This window comes from Carcharhinus amblyrhynchos, chromosome 27 (assembly GCF_965287045.1).
Source record: "Carcharhinus amblyrhynchos chromosome 27, sCarAmb.v2.hapA, whole genome shotgun sequence".
In the NCBI taxonomy this organism is placed as follows: Eukaryota; Metazoa; Chordata; class Chondrichthyes; order Carcharhiniformes; family Carcharhinidae; genus Carcharhinus; species Carcharhinus amblyrhynchos.
The window spans coordinates 40,905,448-40,933,092 of record NC_137350.1 but is presented as its reverse complement, the minus strand read 5'-3'; the positions used below and the strand labels follow the sequence as shown (position 1 = coordinate 40,933,092).

General features: G+C 50.1%; 1 protein-coding gene across 2 annotated transcripts in view; it reads right to left on the bottom strand.

The window, feature by feature from the left end:
- Positions 1–3,039: 3,039 nt before the first annotated feature.
- The window catches only part of LOC145359198 (growth factor receptor-bound protein 7-like), a 138,526-nt gene continuing 113,920 nt past the window's right edge, over positions 3,040–27,645 (bottom strand). For both annotated transcript variants that reach the window (XM_080213663.1, XM_080213664.1), the window contains 5 exons: positions 26,056–26,172; positions 20,048–20,108; positions 17,337–17,424; positions 15,580–15,673; positions 3,040–3,519 (listed from right to left, as the gene is read on the bottom strand). In XM_080213663.1, the coding sequence (XP_080069789.1) occupies positions 3,373–3,519; positions 15,580–15,673; positions 17,337–17,424; positions 20,048–20,108; positions 26,056–26,172 (507 nt within the window). In that variant the 3' untranslated portion in view covers positions 3,040–3,372. The remainder of the gene's footprint in view (positions 3,520–15,579; positions 15,674–17,336; positions 17,425–20,047; positions 20,109–26,055; positions 26,173–27,645) is intronic.

The following is a 27,645-nucleotide window of genomic DNA, read 5'->3' as shown; positions in this document are numbered from 1 at the left end:
AACATATAAGATGATGAAGGGAATCGATAAGATAGAAGCAGGGAAGTTGTTTCCACTGGCGGGTGAAACTAGAACTAAGGGGCATGGCCTCAAAATAAGGGGGAGCAGATTTAGGACTGAGTTGAGGAGGAACTTCTTCACACAAAGGGTTGTGAATCTGTGGAATTCCCAGATTCGTCTTTAACTGCTTTTAAGGCAAGGATAGATAGATTTTTGAACAGGACAGGAATTAAGGGTAATTGGGGGGTTGGGGGGAGGGGGTGCGGAGGCAGGGAGGTTAAGTGGAGCTGACTCCGTGAAAAGATCAGCCATGATCTTATTGAATGGCGGAACAGGCTGGAGGGGCCAGATGGCCTAATCCTGCTCCTAGTTCTTATGTTCATATGTTCATACTTTGGTGCTTAAACAGTCACCAATCCAGACTCCCCGTCATGGAATCCCCCACTATCAACATCCTGGGAGTTACTATTGACCAGAAACTGGACTGGACCCAGCTGTATAAATACTATGGCTATAGGAGCAGGTTAGATGCTGGGAATGATGGAGGTGGGTCACCAGTGGAGTGCCCCAGGGATCTGTCCAGGGACCCTAACTCATTGTGATTTTTATAAATGATGTGGATGAGGAAGTGGAGGGATGGGTTGGTAAGTTTGCTGATGACACAAAGGTTGGAGGTGTTGTGGATCGTTTGGAGGGCTGTCAGAAGTTGCAGCAAGACATGGATAGGATGCAAGACTGGGCGGAGAAGTGGCAGATGGAGTTCAACACGGATAAGTGTGAAGTGGTTCATTTTGGCAGGTCAAATAGGATGACAGAATATAATATTAAAGGTAAGACTCTTGGCAGTCTGGAAGATCAGAACGATCTTGGGGTCCGGGTTCAAAGGACGCTCAAATCAGCTTTGCAGATAGAGAATGTGGTTAAGAAGGTATATGGTATACTGGCTTTCATCAATTGAGGAATTGAGTTTAGGAGTTGGGAGATAATGCTGCCTCTGTATAAGACCCTGGTCAGTCCCCACTTGGAGTACTGTGCTCAGTTCTGGTAGCCTCATTACAGGAAGGATGTGGAAGCCATTGAAAGGATGCAGAGGAGATTTACAAGGATGTTGCCTGGATTAGGCGACATGCCTTATGAGGATAGGTTGAGAGAGCTGGTCTTTTCTCCTTAGAGAGATGAAGGATGAGGGGTGACCTGATAGAGGTGTATAAGATGATGAGAGGTATTGATCGAGTGGATTCTCAGAGGCTTTTTCCCAGGGCTGAAATGGCTGCCACAAAAGGACACAGGTTTAGGGTGCTGGGGAGTAGGTACAGAGGAGATATCAGGGGAAAGTGCACCCTATAGAAAACCAACATCACCCTATAGGACAGTGCATCCTGTAGAAATAGAGAGTGTGCGTTTAAACCCCACTAAGCTGACAGAATGTAGAGAACGGAATTCATCAACAGATTTGCTGGAAACAAATTAACCCGGACACTCCCTCCCTGACATCTGACCCCAACAGTAGCGAATCCTCCACTACTGGACACACTGTTCATAACTCTGCCCATGGTCACTCTCCCCTCAGACACCCTCTCCCCTCAATCACGTTCCCATCGGTCACTCTCCCCTCTCCTTTCAGTCACTCTCTCCTCTTGGTCACTATCCCCTCGGTCACTTTCCCCTCTTCCCTTGGTCACTTTCTGCCCTTGGTCACTCTCCTTTCAGTCACTATGTCCTCAATCACTATCGCCTTGGTCAGTCTCTGCTCGGTCACTCTCTCCTTCAATCACTCTCACCTCAGCCATTCTCCCCTTTCTCCTTGGTGACTCTCTCCCTCGGTCATTCTCTCCTCGGTCACTCTCCTGTCGGTCACTCTTTCCCCTTGGTCAGTTTCCACTCGGTCACTCTCTTCCCTTAGTCACTCTCTCCTCCGTTACTCTCTCCCTTGGTCACTTTGTCCCTCAGTCACTCTTTGCCGAGGTCACTCTCTCCTCAGTCATTCTACCCTCAGTTACTCTCCTCTTGATCTCTCTCCCGTTGGTCAGTCTCCCCTCGGTCACTCTTTCCCTCGGTCACTCTTTCCCTTGGTCACTCTCTCCCTTCAGTCACTCTCTCCCTTCAGTCACTCTCTCCCTTGGTCACTCTCTCCCTCGGTCATGCTCTTCCTCGGCCACTCTCTCCTCGGTCACTCTCTCCCTCGCTCACTTTCCCCTCCGTCACTCTTCCTCTTGGTCACTCTCTCCTCAGTCACTCTCCCTCTTGGTCATTCTCCCCCTCGGTCACTCTCTCCCTTGGTCACTCTCCCCTCGGTCACTCTCTCCCTCGCTCACTCTCTCCCTCGCTCACTCTCTCCCCTTGGTCACTCTCCCCTCATTCATTTCTTTCTATTAGTTGCTGTGGTGACTGGTCAGCAATTGGCTAATTACTGTAATAATTAATGAACTCAGCAGCGACTGGAGTCGAACAGAACTCATTATGTTAATGAGGAGCTCATTATGTTAATGAGGATCTGTTTATGTCAATCAGCTGCTCATTATGTTAATGAGAATATGTCTATTATTGAGGATCTGTTGATGCTAATGAGGAGATTATGTTAATAAGGAGCTCTTTATGTTAATGAGGACCTGTTTATGTTAATGAGGGGATCAGTTTAAGGAGCTGTGTGTCTGGGGGTGTGGGGGGGGGGTGGATTTCCATGATATTTATTGCAGTTCTGATTTCCCACTGCCAACAATCAGAGGAAATTAAACTCTGTGTTTACGAGGACAGCGAAGGGGAACCGCTCAGTCGCGCAGTAACTGACGGTGTGTGGGAATCTTCAGGATAAGAATAATTGGCTGGTTTGGGATTTGATATGTCACGGGCGCAGGGTGTGTGTAACCGGTCATGTGTGTCCGTGTTGTGTCCGTTCCATCAGAGTAATGACATGATGAGTTCCACACGTGTGCTGGCGTGTCACTGGGGCTGCTGTCTCTGCCCTGGGACTACACGCTCCGATCATCTTCACACTTTCTTCAGCAGCAGACAATTCTCTGATTCAATCTAATTTCACACCACTTACTCTACAAGCAATGATGGAGCTGTGACCCTGAGTCACATGGCCTTTCAGAAAGGACCAATCACTGTTGCCTCCGCAGTCTCCGGATTGAAGAACATTGGTTTCAGATCCCACCCTTCCACATTCTCAAAAATTAGGGAAATTCTTCAAAACGTTGTTTAAAAATGGAACAACCGGTGAGAACGAGATATTCCTTCACACCCCCTGTAGATGCAGGCTGGCTGAACTCTGCCAATTCATGAGTGAGTTGTCGGGCGCTGTGCAGCAAGTGCATACATTAGAGCAGTTTGGCAAGGCAGTGTTTGATGTCTATTGTGCAGGTGCCAGGGTTAAAGCGATATGCGGGTACAATAGTGTTTCAGACTGCACGGCAGCACTCCCCGATTGATCTGATAGAAGTCGACCAGCTGGATGAGGTCAGAGAATTTGGTCTGCCCAGTGTCCACGGTGAAATACGTTTGGCCGTCTTCCTCACACTGCCTCGGAGAAAGAAAACAGACATTGACAATCCTCCCCAGAGCCCTGCTTCACACACTGCTGTTGGTGCTTTGCGTCTCTCCCTTGGCCAACTGTAAATCCTCTTTGGGATTCATTTAAACTCTGTCAGTCCAGGGATGCTGGATTCCCCCAACACACCCTCACCCCATCACCTCCCCCCACCACCCCCCCCCCCCCCACCCAACAGCCTGGCACATACACCATCTGTCATTCCAAAGATGTGCGGGTTAGGTGGATTGGACATCCACAGGAGTGTTGGGGGATCGGCGAGGTAAATATGTGGGGATATAGAGATAGGGACTGATGGGATTGTGGTTGGTGCAGATTTAATGGGCCGAATGGCTTCCTTCTGCACTGTAGGGATTCTATGATTCACTCTGAGCACCCTCCTGGGTGCCGGCACAGATTCACAATTTCATTTTAAATCCCATAAACTCAACATTTAATCCCAACTAGCATTCGTTAATACTGACCTTCATAGATTCTCTCCTTCATACCAGAAACCAATCACTCTGACTGGGATACAGTCCCACACACGCTGACTCTCACTGGGATACAGTCCCACACACGCTGACTCTCACTGGGATACAGTCCCACACACGCTGACTCTCACTGGGATACAGTCCCACACACGCTGACTCTCACTGGGATACAGTCCCACACACGCTGACTCTCACTGGGATACAGTCCCACACACGCTGACTCTCACTGGGATACAGTCCCACACACGCTGACTCTCACTGGGATACAGTCCCACACACGCTGACTCTCACTGGGATACAGTCCCACACACGCTGACTCTCACTGGGATACAGTCCCACACACGCTGACTCTCACTGGGATACAGTCCCACACACGCTGACTCTCACTGGGATACAGTCCCACACACGCTGACTCTCACTGGGATACAGTCCCACACACGCTGACTCTCACTGGGATACAGTCCCACACACGCTGACTCTCACTGGGATACAGTCCCACACACGCTGACTCTCACTGGGATACAGTCCCACACACGCTGACTCTCACTGGGATACAGTCCCACACACGCTGACTCTCACTGGGATACAGTCCCACACACGCTGACTCTCACTGGGATACAGTCCCACACACGCTGACTCTCACTGGGATACAGTCCCACACACGCTGACTCTCACTGGGATACAGTCCCACACACGCTGACTCTCACTGGGATACAGTTCCACACACGCTGACTCTCACTGGGGTACAGTTCCCCACACACTGACTCTCACTGGGGTACAGTTCCACACACACTGACTCTCACTGGGGTACAGTTCCACACACACTGACTCTCACTGGGATACAGTTCCCCACACACTGACTCTCACTGGGGTACAGTTCCACACACACTGACTCTCACTGGGATACAGTCCCACACACACTGACTCTCACTGGGATACAGTTCCACACACACTGACTCTCACTGGGGTACAGTTCCACATACACTGACTCTCACTGGGGTACAGTTCCACACACACTGACTCTCACTGGGGTACAGTTCCACACACACTGACTCTCACTGGGGTACAGTTCCACACACACTGACTCTCACTGGGATACAGTCCCACACACACTGACTCTCACTGGGATACAGCTCCACACACACTGACTCTCACTGGGATACAGTCCCACACACACTGACTCTCACTGGGATACAGTTCCACACACACTGACTCTCACTGGGATACAGCTCCACACACACTGACTCTCACTGGGATACAGTTCCACACACACTGACTCTCACTGGGATACAGTTCCACACACACTGACTCTCACTGGGATACAGTTCCACACACACTGACTCTCACTGGGATACAGTTCCACACACACTGACTCTCACTGGGGTACAGTTCCACACACACTGACTCTCACTGGGGTACAGTTCCACACACACTGACTCTCACTGGGGTACAGTTCCACACACACTGACTCTCACTGGGGTACAGTTCCACACACACTGACTCTCACTGGGATACAGTCCCACACACACTGACTCTCACTGGGATACAGTCCCACACACACTGACTCTCACTGGGATACAGTTCCACACACACTGACTCTCACTGGGATACAGTTCCACACACACTGACTCTCACTGGGATACAGTTCCACACACACTGACTCTCACTGGGGTACAGTTCCACACACACTGACTCTCACTGGGATACAGTTCCACACACACTGACTCTCACTGGGATACAGTCCCACACACACTGACTCTCACTGGGATACAGTTCCACACACACTGACTCTCACTGGGATACAGTCCCACACACACTGACTCTCACTGGGATACAGTCCCACACACACTGACTCTCACTGGGATACAGTTCCACACACACTGACTCTCACTGGGATACAGTCCCACACACACTGACTCTCACTGGGATACAGTCCCACACACACTGACTCTCACTGGGACACAGTTCCACACACACTGACTCTCACTGGGATACAGTCCCACACACGCTGACTCTCACTGGGATACAGTCCCACACACACTGACTCTCACTGGGATACAGTCCCACACACACTGACTCTCACTGGGATACAGTTCCACACACACTGACTCTCACTGGGACACAGTTCCACACACACTGACTCTCACTGGGATACAGTCCCACACACGCTGACTCTCACTGGGATACAGTCCCACACACACTGACTCTCACTGGGATACAGTCCCACACACACTGACTCTCACTGGGATACAGTTCCACACACACTGACTCTCACTGGGATACAGTTCCACACACACTGACTCTCACTGGGATACAGTTCCACACACACTGACTCTCACTGGGATACAGTCCCACACACACTGACTCTCACTGGGATACAGCTCCACACACACTGACTCTCACTGGGATACAGTCCCACACACGCTGACTCTCACTGGGATACAGTCCCACACACACTGACTCTCACTGGGATACAGTTCCACACACACTGACTCTCACTGGGATACAGTCCCACACACACTGACTCTCACTGGGATACAGTCCCACACACACTGACTCTCACTGGGACACAGTTCCACACACACTGACTCTCACTGGGATACAGTCCCACACACGCTGACTCTCACTGGGACACAGTCCCACACACACTGACTCTCACTGGGATACAGTCCCACACACACTGACTCTCACTGGGACACAGAACCACACACACTGACTCTCACTGGGATACAGTCCCACACACGCTGACTCTCACTGGGATACAGTCCCACACACACTGACTCTCACTGGGATACAGTCCCACACACACTGACTCTCACTGGGATACAGTTCCACACACACTGACTCTCACTGGGATACAGTTCCACACACACTGACTCTCACTGGGATACAGTCCCACACACACTGACTCTCACTGGGATACAGTTCCACACACACTGACTCTCACTGGGATACAGTCCCACACACACTGACTCTCACTGGGATACAGTCCCACACACACTGACTCTCACTGGGATACAGTCCCACACACACTGACTCTCACTGGGATACAGTCCCACACACACTGACTCTCACTGGGATACAGTCCCACACACACTGACTCTCACTGGGATACAGTCCCACACACGCTGACTCTCACTGGGATACAGTCCCACACACGCTGACTCTCACTGGGATACAGTCCCACACACACTGACTCTCACTGGGATACAGTCCCACACACACTGACTCTCACTGGGATACAGTTCCACACACACTGACTCTCACTGGGATACAGTTCCACACACACTGACTCTCACTGGGATACAGTCCCACACACACTGACTCTCACTGGGATACAGTTCCACACACACTGACTCTCACTGGGATACAGTCCCACACACACTGACTCTCACTGGGATACAGTTCCACACACACTGACTCTCACTGGGATACAGTCCCACACACACTGACTCTCACTGGGATACAGTCCCACACACACTGACTCTCACTGGGATACAGTTCCACACACACTGACTCTCACTGGGGTACAGTTCCACACACACTGACTCTCACTGGGATACAGTCCCACACACACTGACTCTCACTGGGATACAGTTCCACACACACTGACTCTCACTGGGATACAGTTCCACACACACTGACTCTCACTGGGATACAGTCCCACACACACTGACTCTCACTGGGATACAGTCCCACACACACTGACTCTCACTGGGATACAGTTCCACACACACTGACTCTCACTGGGATACAGTTCCACACACACTGACTCTCACTGGGGTACAGTTCCACACACACTGACTCTCACTGGGGTACAGTTCCACACACACTGACTCTCACTGGGATACAGTCCCACACACACTGACTCTCACTGGGATACAGTTCCACACACACTGACTCTCACTGGGATACAGTTCCACACACACTGACTCTCACTGGGATACAGTCCCACACACACTGACTCTCACTGGGATACAGTTCCACACACACTGACTCTCACTGGGATACAGTTCCACACACACTGACTCTCACTGGGATACAGTCCCACACACACTGACTCTCACTGGGATACAGTCCCACACACACTGACTCTCACTGGGATACAGTTCCACACACACTGACTCTCACTGGGATACAGTTCCACACACACTGACTCTCACTGGGATACAGTCCCACACACACTGACTCTCACTGGGATACAGTTCCACACACACTGACTCTCACTGGGGTACAGTTCCACACACACTGACTCTCACTGGGGTACAGTTCCACACACACTGACTCTCACTGGGATACAGTTCCACACACACTGACTCTCACTGGGATACAGTCCCACACACACTGACTCTCACTGGGATACAGTTCCACACACACTGACTCTCACTGGGGTACAGTCCCACACACACTGACTCTCACTGGGGTACAGTTCCACACACACTGACTCTCACTGGGATACAGTTCCACACACACTGACTCTCACTGGGATACAGTCCCACACACACTGACTCTCACTGGGATACAGTTCCACACACACTGACTCTCACTGGGATACAGTCCCACACACACTGACTCTCACTGGGGTACAGTTCCACACACACTGACTCTCACTGGGATACAGTTCCACACACACTGACTCTCACTGGGATACAGTCCCACACACACTGACTCTCACTGGGATACAGTTCCACACACACTGACTCTCACTGGGGTACAGTCCCACACACACTGACTCTCACTGGGGTACAGTTCCACACACACTGACTCTCACTGGGATACAGTTCCACACACACTGACTCTCACTGGGATACAGTTCCACACACACTGACTCTCACTGGGATACAGTTCCACACATACACTGGGCCCTATTTTACCATTTTGATTTTAAGTGCTGGACGGACTTGAAACTGGGAGTGTTTGAGATCCGACTTTTAGACCCATTCTCAGGTGCCCCTGTACGCACCCTGCCTAGAAACGTATCAGCAATTCCGAATTGTGATGCACAAGCCCGTGGGCGAGGCTTAACGCACCCGAAAACCCTGCTGCTCTGATTGGCACCTCCAATTGCGCATGTGCAGAAAAGAAAGGTGGATAATGGCTCACACAGACATTGCCCCACCCCCCACAACATTACTCACCCCCTCATCCCCCACCCACCAGCCACCCAGACTGATCGCGGCTCCCTCCCCCACAACAAACTTAGGCAGAGTGGCAGCAGACCCCTCTTCCCCCTCACTCACCTCAGGCAGAGTGATCCTCCCTCCCCCTCCAGTCTACAGATCTCAGGCAGGTTGATTCCCCCTCACCCTCTCCCCGGACCCTCCCGCACAAGGCCCCCATCTCCCCCAGACTCCAATGGGTGTGTGACACCTCCCTCCATCTCCCCTGTCCCCAATCACTGAGACACTGATCCAACTCCCCCCCCAAACAACCCCCCCAGCAGCAATCCTGCAAGTTCTCACTTGCTTTCCCCTCAGTTCTAACAAGCAAAGTGCATGGAACTTGCTGGAATGTTCTGTCAAACTACCTGCAGCTGATCTGCCCTCAGCAGGGGCAACTCCATTAAAAACTCAAGAATAGACAGACAGGTAGGCAATCCTGCACAAAATGTGCGCATGGCCAGCCCCCCCCACCCCCCATACTCTGAGGGTGACCTGGGGGGGGGCTGCTGGGTGCAGCAGAGACGAGGCAGAACATCCTCTGCCCCCCCCAGGAGGATGCAGACCATGGGGGGGGGGGCTGATGGAAATGTGGCCTGGCAGGAAGTTGCTGCCTCAGTCAGTGCCGGGGCACTGGCCCCCCTCCCGAACCGGGAAACCGGGAAGCAGGGCTGGAAAATCTTCAGTGCCCTCACTCATGCAGCAATGGTTAATGCTGGATATCATCTTGCATCTTCCCCCAGATCCTCCTATCCCCAGCACCCTGACCCCCCCAGGCACCTCCTTCCTCTCCCCCAGTGAGCCCCACTGTGCTTGTCCTCTCAGAACCACCACCCGATACTCTGCAGGAGTCACACCACCATTTCTCTCATGGCTTCTTCTGTCTCTGGAGGAGAAGATTGACAATAACACCCATGAGGAGGTGAGGCAGACTGCCGGGGGGTCCTCACCCCCCCTTTGCGGGGTGGGTGTTGGAGCTCTCAGAGGGAGATGTGGGCTGTCAGCATGGTCAGATTGCTGTCAGGATGTAAGCGCCTGTCATTCCTTCAATCACTTTGAGGCAGCTTCTTGGGGCAGGAGTTTTGGGTGCGAGGGATGAGGTTTAAAGGAGATGTACAAGGCATGTTTATCTGTGCAGAGAGAGTAATGGATCCTGGAACTTGCTGCCAGGGGAGGTCACAGATGCAGAAACGATCTTTAAGGGGCCTCTCTCCAGCTACGTGAATGGGATGGGAATGGAGGCATACGGTCCCCGGAAGGGTAGGGGGTCACTACAGGCTTGGACAGCTGAAGAATCTGTTCCTGTGATGTAATTTTCTTGCTGCTTTGCTCTATGTTCAATGGGGAAATGTGATTGATGTGTTTGGCATCCTGGATTCTTCTCTCTCCCTTTGCACTTGTGTCCTGTGTTACAGGCACAGATCCGGACACTTTGGGGCCTTCTGGCCTTCAGGACAGCTCGGACAAATCCTCGGAGGATACGGCCGAAGAGATTGCCGAGGGTGGCACCGTTTTGGTGTCAGCTTCCACCTCACAGCTCACCATCCCAGATACTGACACATCGGGGGGTCCAGTTAGTGCTGAGGCTTCTGGGTCACTCCCTGGTGGGCACCACACACCTGATAATGTACACCGGGTGGAGGAGGGAACATTCGAGGCCTCTGGCACGCGGGGGCCTGCGGGACGCGTGGTCTCACTGGCCCCAGGATACATACCGAGCCTCTGAGATCATCTTCTCCCTCAACTGCTGGAGAAGCAGCAACAGAGTCAGGGAATGTCAGAGGGAATGACGGCCACACTGGGCCCCCTGTGAGGCTGTTGGGAGGAGTCCCAAAGCTTTCAGGCAGACCAGCTATTGCCTGTTTTGTGTGCTTCCCAGGCCAACACTGTAGGGGTGGTGTCTGCGGTGAAAGTCTGGGGCAGGGAATCCTCACCATGAGTAGCAGGCTCCAAGCGATGCCTGAGTCACAGCGGGTCACAGCTGAGAGGTTCGAGAGCTTACAGGCGACCCAGTGGGACAGGGCTGAGACCCAGCCCACTACAGCAGCAGCCCTTGAGAAGGTGGCCCAGTCTCAGAGGGCACTTGCTGAGGCAGTGAGAGGTGGCCCATGACTCAAGTGGCCATCGCAGAGGACTGGCAGCGCCAGGTAACGCTGGAGTTTCTGGAGCTCGCTATAGAAGCATCACCGTCCCGTGGAGTGATCCAGGGGCCCACCGGAACCCCAAGGGAGGAGGAGGAAGGGTGTGAACCCACGCTGGGGCCTCCCAGCCTGGAGACTGTGGCTGTGGCCACACCTTCTGACTCTCCCCTTCCTGACATGGGGCATCTGAGGGCAGCAGGCTGAAGGGGTTGTCATGGAAACATCCCAGATGCTTGGAAACAGGCCAGGGCTTTCAAAGACCCAGCCCGCCGCACACATTACAGGCCACGGGGCAAGGCCGGCTGCCCCCTCCACCCTCACCGTACGTTCTGGGGAGTCACTGAGACACAGACCACATAAGGTTCAGATGTTGTAGTTGTATTGAGGTGGCATGGGTGGAGGACTGCACTAATTAGAAAGATATTTAATCACCTTCATATTTCTGTTCACAAGTGTTTATGTTACAACATCTTATTAAACACCTTTATTGCAATTAAATGCTTTTTCACCACTGACCTGTGACTGATTTGTCTCCAATAGGAATCCTCTTGACCATCACTGGGGGATGTTTCATGTTGATGTCAGTTGGGGAGGCCCCTCAATGCTGTGTCACTTAGAAAAGGAGGGCACTGGTCCCCCAGATCAGTGATTCCCTCCCATCCCCCCACCTCACCCGCCCCGGGGCCCTGTATGGGGCTTTCAGACCCCTTACCCACTACACAAACATGGGCCCAGGTGCCAGCGTGCACGAGAAGCTCAGGACAGAGTCAGAGTTTGCACCAGGGCATCATCGTAATGGTGTCATCATCACCCTCCTGCCTGCCAAAGAAACTCACTAACACAGAGTACCCACCACTCTGGTGTGACAATGTGCAAGATATTGTGGAAGGGGAGGGGGATTGAACCCACAGACACAAACCCCTAGTTGCAGGACTACCTGGTTATCAGGGCCTCCCTTGCTGCCTCATTTGGGCTGCCAGGCCTCCAGTGCCTGGTTGGTGTTCCTTGGTGCTCTTCCTTTTCTTCCTCCTCCTCCTGCTGGTCACCCACCCCAACCTCCACACCCTCCTCCTCCTCCAGTAGATCACCTCTGTGTTGTTCCAGGTAGTGCAAGGCATAGCACATGACCCCTGTACAGGAACAGATCACTGGGTTGTATTGTAGGTACCCTGCCAGATTGATCCAGGCACCAGGATCACATTTTGAGGACTCCAATGCACCTCTCTACTGTCATGTGGGTGGCTACAAGTTATGAACCTGTACCCCTACATCTCTTTGTTCTGTAACTTTCCCCAATGCCCTACCATTAACTGAGTAAGTTCAGCCCTGGCTCAATCTACCAAAATGCATCGCCTTGCATTTGTCTAAATTAAATTCCATCTGCCATTCGTCAGCCCACTGGCCCAATTGATCAAGATCCCATTGCAATTGGAGATAACTTTCCTCACTGTCGACTATGCCACCAATCTTACTGTCATCTGCAAACTTACTAACCCTGCCCCCTATATTCTCATTCAAATCATTAATATAAATGACAAATAACAATGGACCCAGCACTGATCCCTGAGGCACACCACTGGTCACAGGCCTCCAGTTTGAAAAACAACTCTTTACAATCACCCTCTGGCTTCTGTCAAGAAGCCAGTTTTATATCCATTTAGATACCTCACCCTGGATCCTGTGAGATTTAACCTTATGCAACAACCTACCATGTGGTACCTTGTCAAAGGCCTTGCTAAAGTCCATGTAGACAACATCAACTGCACTGCCCTCATCTACCTTCTTGATTACCCCTTCAAAAAACTCATTCAGGGAGTGGAACCCCTTCCTATTGACAAATCTCTGCAGATTCTGTAGGGGACTTGAGGGTGACGTGTACAGTCGATTGCCCCCTGTACATTAGGCATTCCTGCAATGGCAGTGAACCCTGCAGTCCAGGCTTCAGGCTGGGCCTGGTCCAGGTTGAAGTTGATGAAGTGACCGGCCTGGGCACACAGGGCCTCAGTGACCTGCCTCACACAGGCGTGCACAGCAGATTGGGAGATGCCACAGACGCCTCCACTCGGAGTCTGGAAAGAGCCAGACACCTAGAAGTTTAGAGCAGCCGTCAATTTGACAGCTACTGAGAGTGGGTGCACCACCTACCCGCACCACCGCCCCCCCCCACCCCCACCCCCGCCTCCCCCTCCCCAAGATGCCAGCTCCTGCAACAGTTCGCACGGCTGTCGCACGGTCTCCTTTCGGAGTCACGGATGGTGGTGGTACATGGTGTCCAATATCTGCTCGAAGGACACTCGTGCATGGAACTGCCGGGGTCTCTACTCCCTCCTTCTCCGATGACCATCCCCTGCCTTCCCCCCTCCCCCCGATGAACGATGGCCACTTCCTGCCTCTGGTGGTTGTCTCCCTCTATTCCTGCATGTAGTAAGACCTGGGCCTCCTGTGCCCGCAATTCATTCTCCTCTCTCCCTGATCAGCTCCAGTAGCAACCAAAAGAACAGCAAGATCAATTGCTTGCAGAGAAAAAGCCATGTTGTTGCGCGGAAGGTGGGGGAGTTGGAGATGGAGAGCAACACATGTAAGGATTATGGAACACTGCTTGCCCCTAGCACATCAACAGTCACTGTCCATAATTCCCCAATTTCCCCAGCCACATGCTCCCCTCAATCACAGCCTCTTGCAAAGTTGAGAGGCTGCAGCAGTGCAATTTGCAAGGCCTTTTTGCACATCCTTCAGCTGGAAGTGAGCTGAGTGCACTAGGACCCAGCAGCATCGCAAGACCTGAGGTCAGTGCTGAGGCCCGGATCCGTGCTGCAAGTGGGGCATCGGAGACCCTGTAGAGCAACTGCCCCCCCCACCCCCACACACACCCACAGAGTCCTCACCAACTCAAGACAGAAAATTGCTGCAAGAACAGGACACCCGTGAGCAGCAGAGAGCTGTCGGACTATGCACTGACCTCCTCACTAACCCTCACTGATGGAACACCTGAATCAGACTTTTATGGGGCGTGCCTGATCCACACCGATTCTGAATTGGCGAATGCGGTGGCAAAGGGGGAAATGCTGGTAAAGTTGGTGTGCAGCTCATTAATTCAATCCAAATGTGTTTAAATTGCTGTCACACCCATTCCAGGCACAGTCACAAACGCCGCCATTTAAGGCTCTTGGTAAAGGGGGCAGGGCCACAGAGGCAGCCTCGGATCACACTACACATCTCGTACCAACCTTATCATGTTTTTGAGCCCATTGAATCAACCTACTGATTCTCACTGGGATACAGTCCCACACACACTGACTCTCACTGGGATACAGTTCCACACACACTGACTCTCACTGGGATACAGTTCCACACACGCTGACTCTCACTGGGATACAGTTCCACACACACTGACTCTCACTGGGATACAGTTCCACACACACTGACTCTCACTGGGATACAGTTCCACACACACTGACTCTCACTGGGATACAGTCCCACACACACTGACTCTCACTGGGATACAGTCCCACACACACTGACTCTCACTGGGATACAGTTCCACACACACTGACTCTCACTGGGATACAGTTCCACACACACTGACTCTCACTGGGATACAGTTCCACACACACTGATTCTCACTGGGATACAGTCCCACACACACTGATTCTCACTGGGATACAGTTCCACACACACTGACTCTCACTGGGATACAGTTCCACACACACTGACTCTCACTGGGATACAGTCCCACACACACTGATTCTCACTGGGATACAGTCCCACACACACTGACTCTCACTGGGGTACAGTTCCACACACACTGACTCTCACTGGGGTACAGTTCCACACACACTGACTCTCACTGGGATACAGTCCCACACACACTGACTCTCACTGGGGTACAGTCCCACACACACTGACTCTCACTGGGATACAGTCCCACACACACTGACTCTCACTGGGGTACAGTTCCACACACACTGACTCTCACTGGGATACAATTCCACACACACTGACTCTCACTGGGATACAGTTCCACACATACTGACTCTCACTGGGATACGGTACCTGTACAGTTACAATTCACCACCCCTGATAGCCCCTGTTGTGGTTTGCTAATGTTGTTGTTTTCTGTCCAGTCAGGTTAGTGATTCACCATGTCAGTGACCTGCTGGCTGGAGCAGCCTGTGGTGTGTTGGGTCTCTGGGCTGTGTCATCAGTGTTGGATCTATAACTGAATACAACCAAATAATTGTGTGAGCGGAGATTACCGGAACAACCAGGAAGTGCTTGGTCTTGTGGTGGTGGCTGAGGGTCAGCACAAAGCTCCTGGGTGTCCTCTGACTCTCTCGAATCAGAAACACTCTGCATCGAAAGGAAAAGAGAGAAATAAACATCTGTTACTCAGGGCAATACTGAAAGCTCTGACTGTCTGCATTAACCGGTGCTGTTTATTCCCATGTATTAAATCTCAGAGCACCAACAACACAACTGGAATATTTGTGATAATGTGCACCTGTCTCGTGGTTCAATGTGTTCCTGATGAATGTGATCATATCCCAGACAAATGGCTCAGAGAGATCGATTGGACATTGGTAATAGTGAGCTATTATCATTGGTGGCTTCAGCCATACAATGGTGTCTGGCAAAATACACCAAACTGTGTGAGGAGATCAGAGGATAGGAGCTCAGTCAGAGAGGCAGGATCGAAGGAACTGAAGATAAAGTTTATTTATTAGTGTTACAAGTAGGCTTACATTAACACTGCAGTGAAGTTACTGTGAAAATCCCCGAGTCGCCACACTCCTATTCGGGTACACAGAGGGAGAATTTAGCACAGCCAATGCATCTAACCAGCACAGCTTTCAGACTGTGGGGGGAAATAGGAACACCCGGAGAAAACCCACACAGACATGGGGAGAATGTGCAGACTCTACACAGACAGTGACCCAAGCTGGAAATCAAACCCTGGTCCCTGACACTGTGAGGCAGCAGTGCTAGCCCACTGTGCCACCGTGCTGACCCAAGAGAGAGGGAGAGAAGCAGAGAGGATGGGGTGGGGGTGGTGGAATTTCAGCGCTCAGGGTCCAGGCAGCTGAAAGATGTTGGCTGAAGATGTAACCAGCACTCGGAATGCTGACTCAGCCAGACTGAGAAGAACACAGAGATCCGGGAGGGTTGCGCAGCTAGAGAAGATTGCAGACATTTGGAAAGAGAAAGTCATGGAGAGGCAGGGATGAGAACTTTGAAATTGAGACATTAATTAGTCAGTGAGTACGGGGGTGATAGGGAACTGGGTTTGCTGTCAGTTAGGAATTGGATGGCAGAGGTTTGGATGAAATCATTGAAAGCGACAAGTTTTACAGGGGGTTGAAGATGTAAAACTGGCTGGGAGAACATTTAGAAAGTGGAGATTTAATAGCGATACAATCAGTGAGACAGGACCGTGTTTTTCAGAACGTTTTCCACGTTAAACGATTTGGATGGTTTTGGAGATGGGTTTACAGCCACAGTCAGCCCACGTGCTGTCTGAGTGACCAGGGTTAAATTGCTGGCTCGAGTTTGAACCTGGGGGGATCCAATGTAATTTGGGGACTGGGCGATATTTTAGCTCCATCCCTTCACCTGGGTATGAGGTTCTGAAGCAATGCTGTTCTTTGCCCTTTCCCCTGTTCCTGCAGAGAGTGGCTCACACACATTCCTGGGAATTACTGGGAATGGTGTAAGGGACTAGTTAACCTAACTAGTCGACCATCAATTGGTTACTTGGGACTCTGGGGCTCCCCACTCACTCACCCAGAGATCTCCAAGATGGTTTGTTCTATGAAGACTCCTATCTGTTCTGTTCTTGTGTTTATCTGTAGTCAGTGAATTCCTGATTCCCTCTCAGACTTTCTTATCTGTAGTCAGTGAATTCCTGATTCCCTCTCAGACTTTCACACTCACAGCTCATTTGCAAAATTATTCTGAAATGAAACAGTGAAACCCTCCCCCAGGTTGGATCTCGGTCCCAGTCTTGTGTTCTCACCCATCAATGTGGCCATGTTGGATAATCAGTCTGTGAGCTTCTTCTCTCGAGATCCTTCCGTGAAACCAGGGCTGACTCCTGTGTATTGCTGGATCCATGAGAAATGAAACTGTTATTGTCATTATTCCACCTCACACTCTGCCCCACATCCATATTCACCACAGGAAAAAACCTACTGCAATAACAGCTAAAACCACCTGCCCAGTACACCTGCACTATCACAGGATCGGTGACACTTTATTCTCCCTGTCTCTCCCTGGATCATCCCTCACAGAACCTGGATTCCTGCAGGATGTGTCAGAATGTGGGAACTTGCTGTCTAGTCCTCTGGCTCCTCTCTGCCCTCAGCAATCACACTGGTCTCAGTGTTTGTGCTACACTGATTATAATATTTAAAAACACAGATAAGTGTAACACCACCTCTCACTGTTTCTCCCGTAATAAAGTGATCTGTGTAATCTTGAGAGTAGATAGGGAAAAAACCTTTGTGGTAGGCACAAGTAGAAAGGCAGAGATAAAGAGAGAGACAGAAAACAGAGAAACAGAGATACCCAGGGAGAGACAGCAACAGAGGGGCAGACAGAAGAACAGGGGGACAGAGTCAAAGAGAGAAGATAGAGTCAGGGGAACAGAGAAAGAAAGACATATAGGCTGTGACAGAGAGGGAAAAAGAGAGAGAGAGAGAGAGACAGACAGACAAAGGCAGAGTTAGTGACAGAAAGAGGCAGAGAGACAGACAGAGAGAGTAGGGGGAGAATGAGGGAACAAGAATGGCAGAGAAAGGGGGCAGAGGCATGTAGAGAGAAAGGAGACAGAGAGTGTGAGGGCAAGAGAGAGAGAGAGAGGTCAACAGAGAAAGAAGGAGGGAAAGACAGAGAGAGGAAGGGGGCTAAGACACAGAAATAGACAGACAGAGGAAGAGGAAGTGGGACAGAAAAAGAGACATGGACAGGGAAAGAAAGGGGGAGTGAGAGGGAGAGGGCAGAAAGAGAATCTGAGGGAGAGACAGAGGAAGGGAGAGGGAGGGGACAGAAAGAGGGACAGAGGGAGAAAGAGGGAGAGAAAATGGAAGAGAGAGAGTAGAGGGAGAGAGCGAGACAGTCTGAGAAGATGAGAGGCAAATGCAGGAATCAAAAAAGGGAGAGAGAGAAGGGTAGAATTTAAAGGCCTTTAACAATCACAACTCCCCATTTCTGTAGCTAAAATGACCATGGTTAAAAACATAATTGATGGGATTCTGGACAGCACTGACCAATAAAGGCCATTCAGCCCATCAAGCACACACCATGCACCCTACCGCTATCGCTTAAGTGCTGGTTTACCCTTTGAAGATGCCTATCTGTACAATATTACTATGGGGATCTGAACTCTGCTTTTAAATGGGTCAATGTTGAACATAAGAACATAAGAAATAGGAGCAGGAATAGGCCATCTAGCCCTTCGAGCCTGCCCCGCCATTCAATAAGATCATGGCTGATCTGTCGTGGCCCAGTTCCACTTTCCCGCTTTCTCCCCATAACCCTTAATTCCCTTGTCTGTCAAAACCTATCTACCCGTGACTTAAATATATTTAGCGAGGTAGCCTCCACCACTTCAATGGGCAGAGAATTCCAGAGATTCACCACCCTTTGAGTGAAGAAGTTCCTCCTCAACTCCGTTCTAAACTGCCCCCCACTTATCTTGAGGCTGTGCCCTCTAGTCCTGTTGTCCTTTCTAAGCGGGAAGAATCTCTCTACCTCTACCCTATCCATCCCCTTCATTATCTTATACGTCTCTATAAGATCCCCCCTCATCCTTCTAAACTCCAACGAGTACAGACCCAGTCTATTCAGCCTCTCTTCATAGTCCAACCCCCTCATCTCCGGTATCAGCCTAGTGAACCTCCTCTGCACTCCCTCCAAGGCCAATATATCCTTGCACAAGTGCGGCGACCAAAACTGCACACAGTACTCCAGCTGCGGCCTCACCAGTGCCCTGTACAGTTGCAGCAAGACCTCTCTGCTTTTATATTCTATCCCCCTTGCTATAAAGGCCAGCATCCCATTTGCCTTCCTGATCACCTGCTGCACCTGCAGACTGGGTTTTTGCGACTCATGCACAAGGACCCCTAGGTCCCTCTGCACCGTCGCATGCTGCAGCTTTTCACCCTTTAAATAGTAATCCCTCCTACTATTATTTCTGCCAAAGTGGATAACCTCACACTTGCAATGGATAACCTCACACTTGAGAAGTTGGGAGTTTTGATTGGAAAGCTTTGTGGTTTCTGATTTGAATGAAGGAGTGTTTTTAGCAGTCTGGGATATCGGACCTGCGACATCGCAGTTTACACATTTATGGAACTCTGGTTATGTTCCTGCTGTTTGACTTTGTACAAATCATTGGAAAGACTCAACTCAGAGAGAATGGAGATGCTGGAATACTTCCTTTCAGAGCAGAGAAAGTTCAGAGATTTAATTGTGTTGAAATTATGAAGGGTTTTGATTGAGTAAATAAGAAGGATGTTCCATGGACAATGAGTCAGTATAGGACAGAGATTTCAGTCTCTTTGTATCTCCAATGCTTCTTGGAGACCAAGTTTCCATTTTGACCTCTTTGACCCAAGGCGGACACGCTTACTCATGCCTACATTGAAATCTATTTGTCAGTTTTTTCATTCAAAGAATCTGTTTATATCACACGAGTTTTTTCCTCATCTGCTGAAGGTAACTCACCTGCACTGAGTACTGAACCTTGACAGGAACTAGGCAAACTGTGCCTCTGGGAGCCTTTCTTCTGCAAAAACAAAGAACAAGGTTTGTTTGTAAAAAGATACATTGAATCACAGATGAAAAAAACTTGACTTGGACCTAAATTGGGGTGAGAATTTCCCTATACCTATGCCGTGTAACTCTGTATGGATGCAGTATAATTCTGTATCATAAGAACATAAGAACCAGGAGCAGGAGTCGGCCATCTGGCCCTTCGAGTCTGCTCCACCATTCAATAAGATCATGGCTGATCTTTTCATGGACTCAGCTCCACTTACCCACCCACTCACCATAACCATTAATTCCTTTACTGTTCAAAAATTTATCTATCCTTGCCCTAAAAACATTTAATGAGGCAGCCTCAACTGCTTCACTGGACAGGGAATTCCACAGATTCACAACCCTTTGTGTGAAGAAGTTCCTCCTCAACTCAGTCCTACGCCATGCCCCCCTAGTTCTAGTTTCACCCCCCCAGTGGAAACAACTTCCCTGCTTCTATCTTATCTATTCCCTTCATAATCTTATAGTTTTCTATAAGATCTCCCCTCATTCTTCTGAATTCCAATGAGTATAACCCCAGTGTACTCAATCTCTCCTCATAAGCCAACCCTCTCAACTCTGGAATCAACCTAGTGAATCTCCTCTGCACCCCCTCCAGTGCCAGTATATCCTTTCTCAAGTAAGGAGACCAAAACTGTACACAGTAACTCCAGGTGTGGCCTCACCAGCACCTTATACAGCTGCAACATAACCTCACTGTTTTTAAACTCCATCCCTCTAGCAATGAAGGACAAAATTCCATTTGCCTTCTTAATTACCTGCTGCATCTGCAAACAAACTCCTTGAGATTCCTGTACAAGGACCAGGACCCTCTGCACAGCAGTATACTACATTTTTGTACCACTTAAATAATAGTCCATTTTGTTGTTATTCCAACCAAAATGGATGACCTCACATTAACCAACATTGTACTCCATCTGCCAGACCCTCACCCACTCACTCAGATTATCTATATCCCTTTGTAGACTTTCAGCGTCCTCTGTACACTTTGCTCTTCCACCCATCTCAGTGTCATCTGCGAATTTTGACACACTACACTTGGTGCCCAAAGTATAACTCTGTATCGACACAGTGTAACTCTGTATCGACACAGTGTAACTCTGTATCGACGCAGTGTAACTCTGTATCGACGCAGTGTAACTCTGTATCGACGCAGTGTAACTCTGTATCGACGCAGTGTAACTCTGTATCGACGCAGTGTAATTCTGTATCGACGCAGTGTAACTCTGTATCGACGCAGTGTAACTCTGTATCGACGCAGTGTAACTCTGTATCGACGCAGTGTAACTCTGTATCGACGCAGTGTAACTCTGTATCGACGCAGTGTAATTCTGTATCGACGCAGTGTAACTCTGTATCGACGCAGTGTAACTCTGTATCGACGCAGTGTAACTCTGTATCGACGCAGTGTAACTCTGTATCGACGCAGTGTAACTCTGTATCGACGCAGTGTAACTCTGTATCGACGCAGTGTAACTCTGTATCGACGCAGTGTAACTCTGTATCGACGCAGTGTAACTCTGTATCGACACAGTGTAACTCTGTATCGACACAGTGTAACTCTGTATCAATGCAGTATAGTGATATCTGTAGTATTTGATATTAACCTGGAGAAGTTCAAGTCCTAAATAGCCAGAGGAGAAGTGCTGTTGAGTGGAACGGTAACAGTGTATACATTAGAGATTGCTTTCTCTGTGAGGCCAGTCACTCAGCTTTGGGCATCAGAACAAACTCAATTCCACTCCTGATGCTCACACACATCCTGGCTGTCGACTGATTAGCCGATTGGGTGGAGGCTGCTGTCACACACCAACAGAGCAGTGCAAACTGATGAGGTAACTGTATGTTGAACCAGTAAAATAGCACAAATACAGCTGCTGTGTGACTGGAGCAAGTTTATCTGAGCTGCCTGCAGTCTTTGACACGACCATCACCCTTTCTTCTTTATCCAACCCTCTGCGAACTGACTCCTCCAATCCTGGCTTCTTGCACGGCCCTGACAGTTATCCCTCCGAACCTGGCAGCTGTGCCTTCAGTAGTCGGGGACCTAAATCTGAAATTTCCCCCTAAATCACAGCCTCTCCGTTGTCTGTTAAAATACTGCTTTATTTAAAAGAAATATATATATATGTTACAGTGGGCATCGCTAGCTGGCCAGCATTTATTGCCCATCCCTAGTTACCCTTCAGAAGGCAGTGGTGAGCTGCCTTCTTGAGTCGCTGCTATCCCTCAGGTGTAGGTACACCCACACTGCTGTTAGGGAGGGAGTTCCAGGAATTTGACCCAGTGACAGTGAAGGAATGGTGATATATTTCCAAGTCAGGATAGTGAGTGAGGGACTCGGAGGGGAGCCTCCAGCTGGTAGTGTTCCCATTTATCTGCTGCCCTTGTCCTTCTAGAAGGTAGTGGAAGGTGTTGTCAAAAAAGCCTTGATAAGTTTCTGCCGTGCATGTAGATAGTACACAAAGCTGTCACTGTGTGTCAGTGGTGGAGGGAGTGAATGTTTGCAGATGGAGTGCCAATTAAATGGGTTGCTTTGTCCTGGATGGGGGAGAGCTTCTTGAGTTTTTGGAGCTGCATCATCCAGGCAAATGTGGAGTATTCCATCACACTCCTGACTTGAGCCTTGTAGATGGCGGACAGGATTTGGGGAGTCAGTTCCTCACCACAGGATTCCCAGCTTGTGATCTGTTCTTGTAGCCACTGTGTTTATGTGGTGAATCCAGTTGAGTTTCTGATCAACAGTAACTCCAAAGATGTTGACAGTTGGGGAATTCAGTGATGGCAATGCCATTAAATGTCAAAGGGCGGTGGTTAAATTCTCTCTTACCTGACATGTGTGTGGTGAAATGTTACTTGTTCATTATCAGATCTGTCTGGGATGTTGTGCAGATCTTGTTACACAGACTAATTCTGAACAAATCTACATCTCTGACTAAGTTTTTATCATCGGTGCTGGTATCTCCTGAAGTAGCTTATGTTAATTTTTTTTGATAATTGCTTCTCAGAATGGATTCTGACATTTGGTTACTTTAAAGGTGCTATATCAATGCCAGTTGTTGTTGTGACATGGGGGCTTTTGTAAACAAATGATTGAAGGTGGCAAGTTGAGAAGCCTGTTACAACAATGTATAGATAGAGGCAGTGAGCACATAAAGCAAGGGAATGAAGTGTTATAAAGCACTGTCTCAGCCTGGAGAGCTGGAGCCAGCTCTGAGCAACAGACTGAGCAGAATGCAGTTAAAGCAGCAAGGAGAGATTGCAGTTAGCGCTGTAGGGAGCAGCCTTGTTCTCCTTTCAGTAAAGAGGAGATTTAATTGAGGAGTTTAAAATCAGGCATAGTTTTGATAGAGCAACAAAGAAGAAATAATTTCTGGGGGCAGAGGGGTTGGTCACAACAGATTTAAGATCATTGGTAAAAGAACTGAGAGGGAGACTAAGAAGAAGAGTGTTAATTCTGCAAGTTATTGTGATCTGTCTGAAAAGGCACCTGATTGAACAAAGAACAGGCCCTTTGGCCCTCTGAGCCTGTGCCGATCATGATGCCCAAACTAAACTAAAACCGTACACACTTTTGGAGTCCGTATCCTTCCATTCCCTCCTATTCATGTATCCGTCTAGTTGCCCCGAAAATCCCGCTATTGTATCTGTTCCCACCACCTCCCCGGGCAGCGTGTCCCAGACATTGACCACCCTCTGTGTAAAAAACTTGCCTTGCACATCACCTCTAAACTTTTCCCCATGCACCTTAAACCTTTGTCCCCTTACCTGATTTTTCAACCCTAGGAAAGAGCATCTGACCATCCACTCTGTCCACCACTCACTATCCACTCTGTCCACACCACTCACTATCCACTCTGTCCACCACTCACTATCCACTCTGTCCACCACTCACTATCCACTCTGTCCACCACTCACTATCCACTCTGTCCACACCACTCACTATCCACTCTGTCCAACACTCACTATCCACTCTGTCCACCACTCACTATCCACTCTGTCCACACCACTCACTATCCACTCTGTCCACCACTCACTATCCACTCTGTCCACACCACTCACTATCCACTCTGTCCACACCACTCACTATCCACTCTGTCCACCACTCACTATCCACTCTGTCCACACCACTCACTATCCACTCTGTCCAAACCACTCACTATCCACTCTGTCCAACACTCACTATCCACTCTGTCCACACCACTCACTATCCACTCTGTCCACACCACTGACTATCCACTCTGTCCACACCACTCACTATCCACTCTGTCCAACACTCACTATCCACTCTGTCCACCACTCACTATCCACTCTGTCCACACCACTCACTATCCACTCTGTCCACACCACTCACTATCCACTCTGTCCACCACTCACTATCCACTCTGTCCACACCACTCACTATCCACTCTGTCCAACACTCACTATCCGCTCTGTCCACACCACTCACTATCCACTCTGTCCACACCACTCACTATCCACTCTGTCCACACCACTCACTATCCACTCTGTCCAACACTCACTATCCACTCTGTCCACCACTCACTATCCACTCTGTCCACCACTCACTATCCACTCTGTCCACCACTCACTATCCACTCTGTCCACACCACTCACTATCCACTCTGTCCACCACTCACTATCCACTCTGTCCACACCACTCACTATCCACTCTGTCCACCACTCACTATCCACTCTGTCCACACCACTCACTATCCACTCTGTCCACCACTCACTATCCACTCTGACCACCACTCACTATCCACTCTGTCCACCACTCACTATCCACTCTGTCCACACCACTCACTATCCACTCTGTCCACCACTCACTATCCACTCTGTCCACACCACTCACTATCCACTCTGTCCACCACTCACTATCCACTCTGACCACCACTCACTATCCACTCTGTCCACCACTCACTATCCACTCTGTCCAACACTCACTATCCACTCTGTCCACACCACTCACTATCCACTCTGTCCACCACTCACTATCCACTCTGTCCACACCACTCACTATCCACTCTGTCCACACCACTCACTATCCACTCTGACCACCACTCACTATCCACTCTGTCCAACACTCACTATCCACTCTGTCCACACCACTCACTATCCACTCTGTCCACCACTCACTATCCACTCTGTCCACACCACTCACCATCCACTCTGTCCACACCACTCACTATCCACTCTGTCCACCACTCACTATCCACTCTGTCCAACACTCACTATCCACTCTGTCCACACCACTCAGTATCCACTCTGTCCACCACTCACTATCCACTCTGTCCACCACTCACTATCCACTCTGTCCACCACTCACTATCCACTCTGTCCACCACTCACTATCCACTCTGTCCAACACTCACTATCCACTCTGTCCAACACTCACTATCCACTCTGTCCAACACTCACTATCCACTCTGTCCACACCACTCACTATCCACTCTGTCCACACCACTATCAGGTCACCCCTCAGCTTCTGTTGCTCCAGTGAGAACAAACGGAGTTTATCCAACCTCTCCTTATATCTAAAACCCTTCAAACCCACACTCACATGATGAAGGAGCAGTACTCTAAAAGCTTGTGATTCTAAATAAAACTGTTGGGCTTTAACCTGGCGCTGGGAGATTTCTTACTGAAAAGGCAGTGAGAGCAAATTCAAAGGTAAATTTCAAAAGGATAAATACTAGTTGAAAAAAAATGACAGGATATTGGGAATGAGTGGGAGCGGGATGGGGGTGTGGCTGTGGAGAAGACTAATTGGATAGCTCTTCAAAGAGCTAGCACAAGCACAATGGGCAGAATGGCCTCCTTCTGTGTCGCATCATTCTTTATCACAGTCAGAAACATCTGCCAAATGTGTGAACAGCTGGCAGGAGTGACCCTGTGACGGGGATCCGTACTCTCCAGGCGTGTCCCTCTTCCTCAGCAACTGATGAAGCTTCCTTCAGATTCTCGATCACTCTGCCCGTGCATCCCGAGAAATCCATAGGAACCAGGCAATTCTCCGACACATTCCTCTGTGGACAAGGTGAAGAAATGGAAACATGATCAATGATGTGTACTGACACGGCTATCACCCACAGCCCACTCCTAAGCCACACTCACCTGTCGGAACTCACACAGGTATGGAGAGGAAATTCAACACCTCCCCCACAGGTTCCCCAATATCACTCATTACCAACACAAAGAACACACTTAACCCTCCTCCCCCCAATTTACTCCCTCAATTTACCCACTGATTTATCCCCGATTTAGAATCCCTACAGTGCAGGAGGAGGCCATTCAGCCCACTGAGCCTGCACCAACAACAATCCCACTCAGGCCCCATCCCTGTAACCCCATGTATTCACCCTGTTAATCCCCCTGACAGTGAGGGGCAATTTAGCATGGCCAATCAACCTAACCGCATACCTCTGGACTGTGGGTGGAAACTGGAGCACCCAGAGGAAACCCACGCAGAGATGGGGAGAACATGCAGATCATGGCCCTAGTTAACCTCTGCCCAATTTACCTCCCACCCAACCTAACTCTCACCTGATTTAATCCCCATCCTATCTAACTACTGCCCAATTTAACTTCAACCAGGTTTACCCCCCCATCTGATCCACACTCCATTGATTTACTGCCACTAACTTATCCCCTCATTTACCCCTGCCAATTCATCCCCTAATTTACCCCACTATTTACTGCAGCCCAATTTAAACCCATTCAGATTTACCCCTGCCCAATTTTCCTTTGAATGGAAGTTCATTGTTTTGGGCTTTGACCCAGGACTGCATTCTAAGGGCTGTTCAACCATAGCAGCATCACAGAAAACCCACTTCTGCCCTTATCCAAAATCCCAAATTCCATTCCTCCTGACACCGCCTCACACAAACACTGAGCAGTGAGGGGGATACGGGGCAGGGAGGGGGATACGGGGCAGGGAGGGGGATATGGGGTAGTGATGGAGATATGGGGCAGTGAGGGGGATATGGGGCAGAGAGGGGGTTATGGGGCAGAGAGGGGGATATGGGGCAGAGAGGGGGATATGGGGCAGAGAGGAGGATACGGGGCAGGGAGGGGGATACGGGGCAGTGAGGAGGATACGGGGCAGGGAGGGGGATACGGGGCAGGGAGGGGGATACGGGGCAGGGAGGGGGATACGGGGCAGGGAGGGGGATAAGGGGCAGGGAGGGGGATAAGGGGCAGTGAGGGGGATACGGGGTAGTGATGGAGATACGGGGCAGTGAGGGGGATACGGGGCAGTGAGGGGGATACGGGGCAGTGAGGGGGATACGGGGCAGTGAGGAGGATACGGGGCAGTGAGGAGGATACAGGGTAGTGATGGAGATATGGGGCAGTGAGGACGATACGGGGTAGTGATGGAGATATGGGGTAGTGATGGAGATACGGAGCAGTGAGGGGGATATGGGGCAGTGAGGGGGATACGGGGCAGGGAGGGGGATATGGGGCAGGGAGGGGGATACGGGGCAGGGAGGGGGATACGG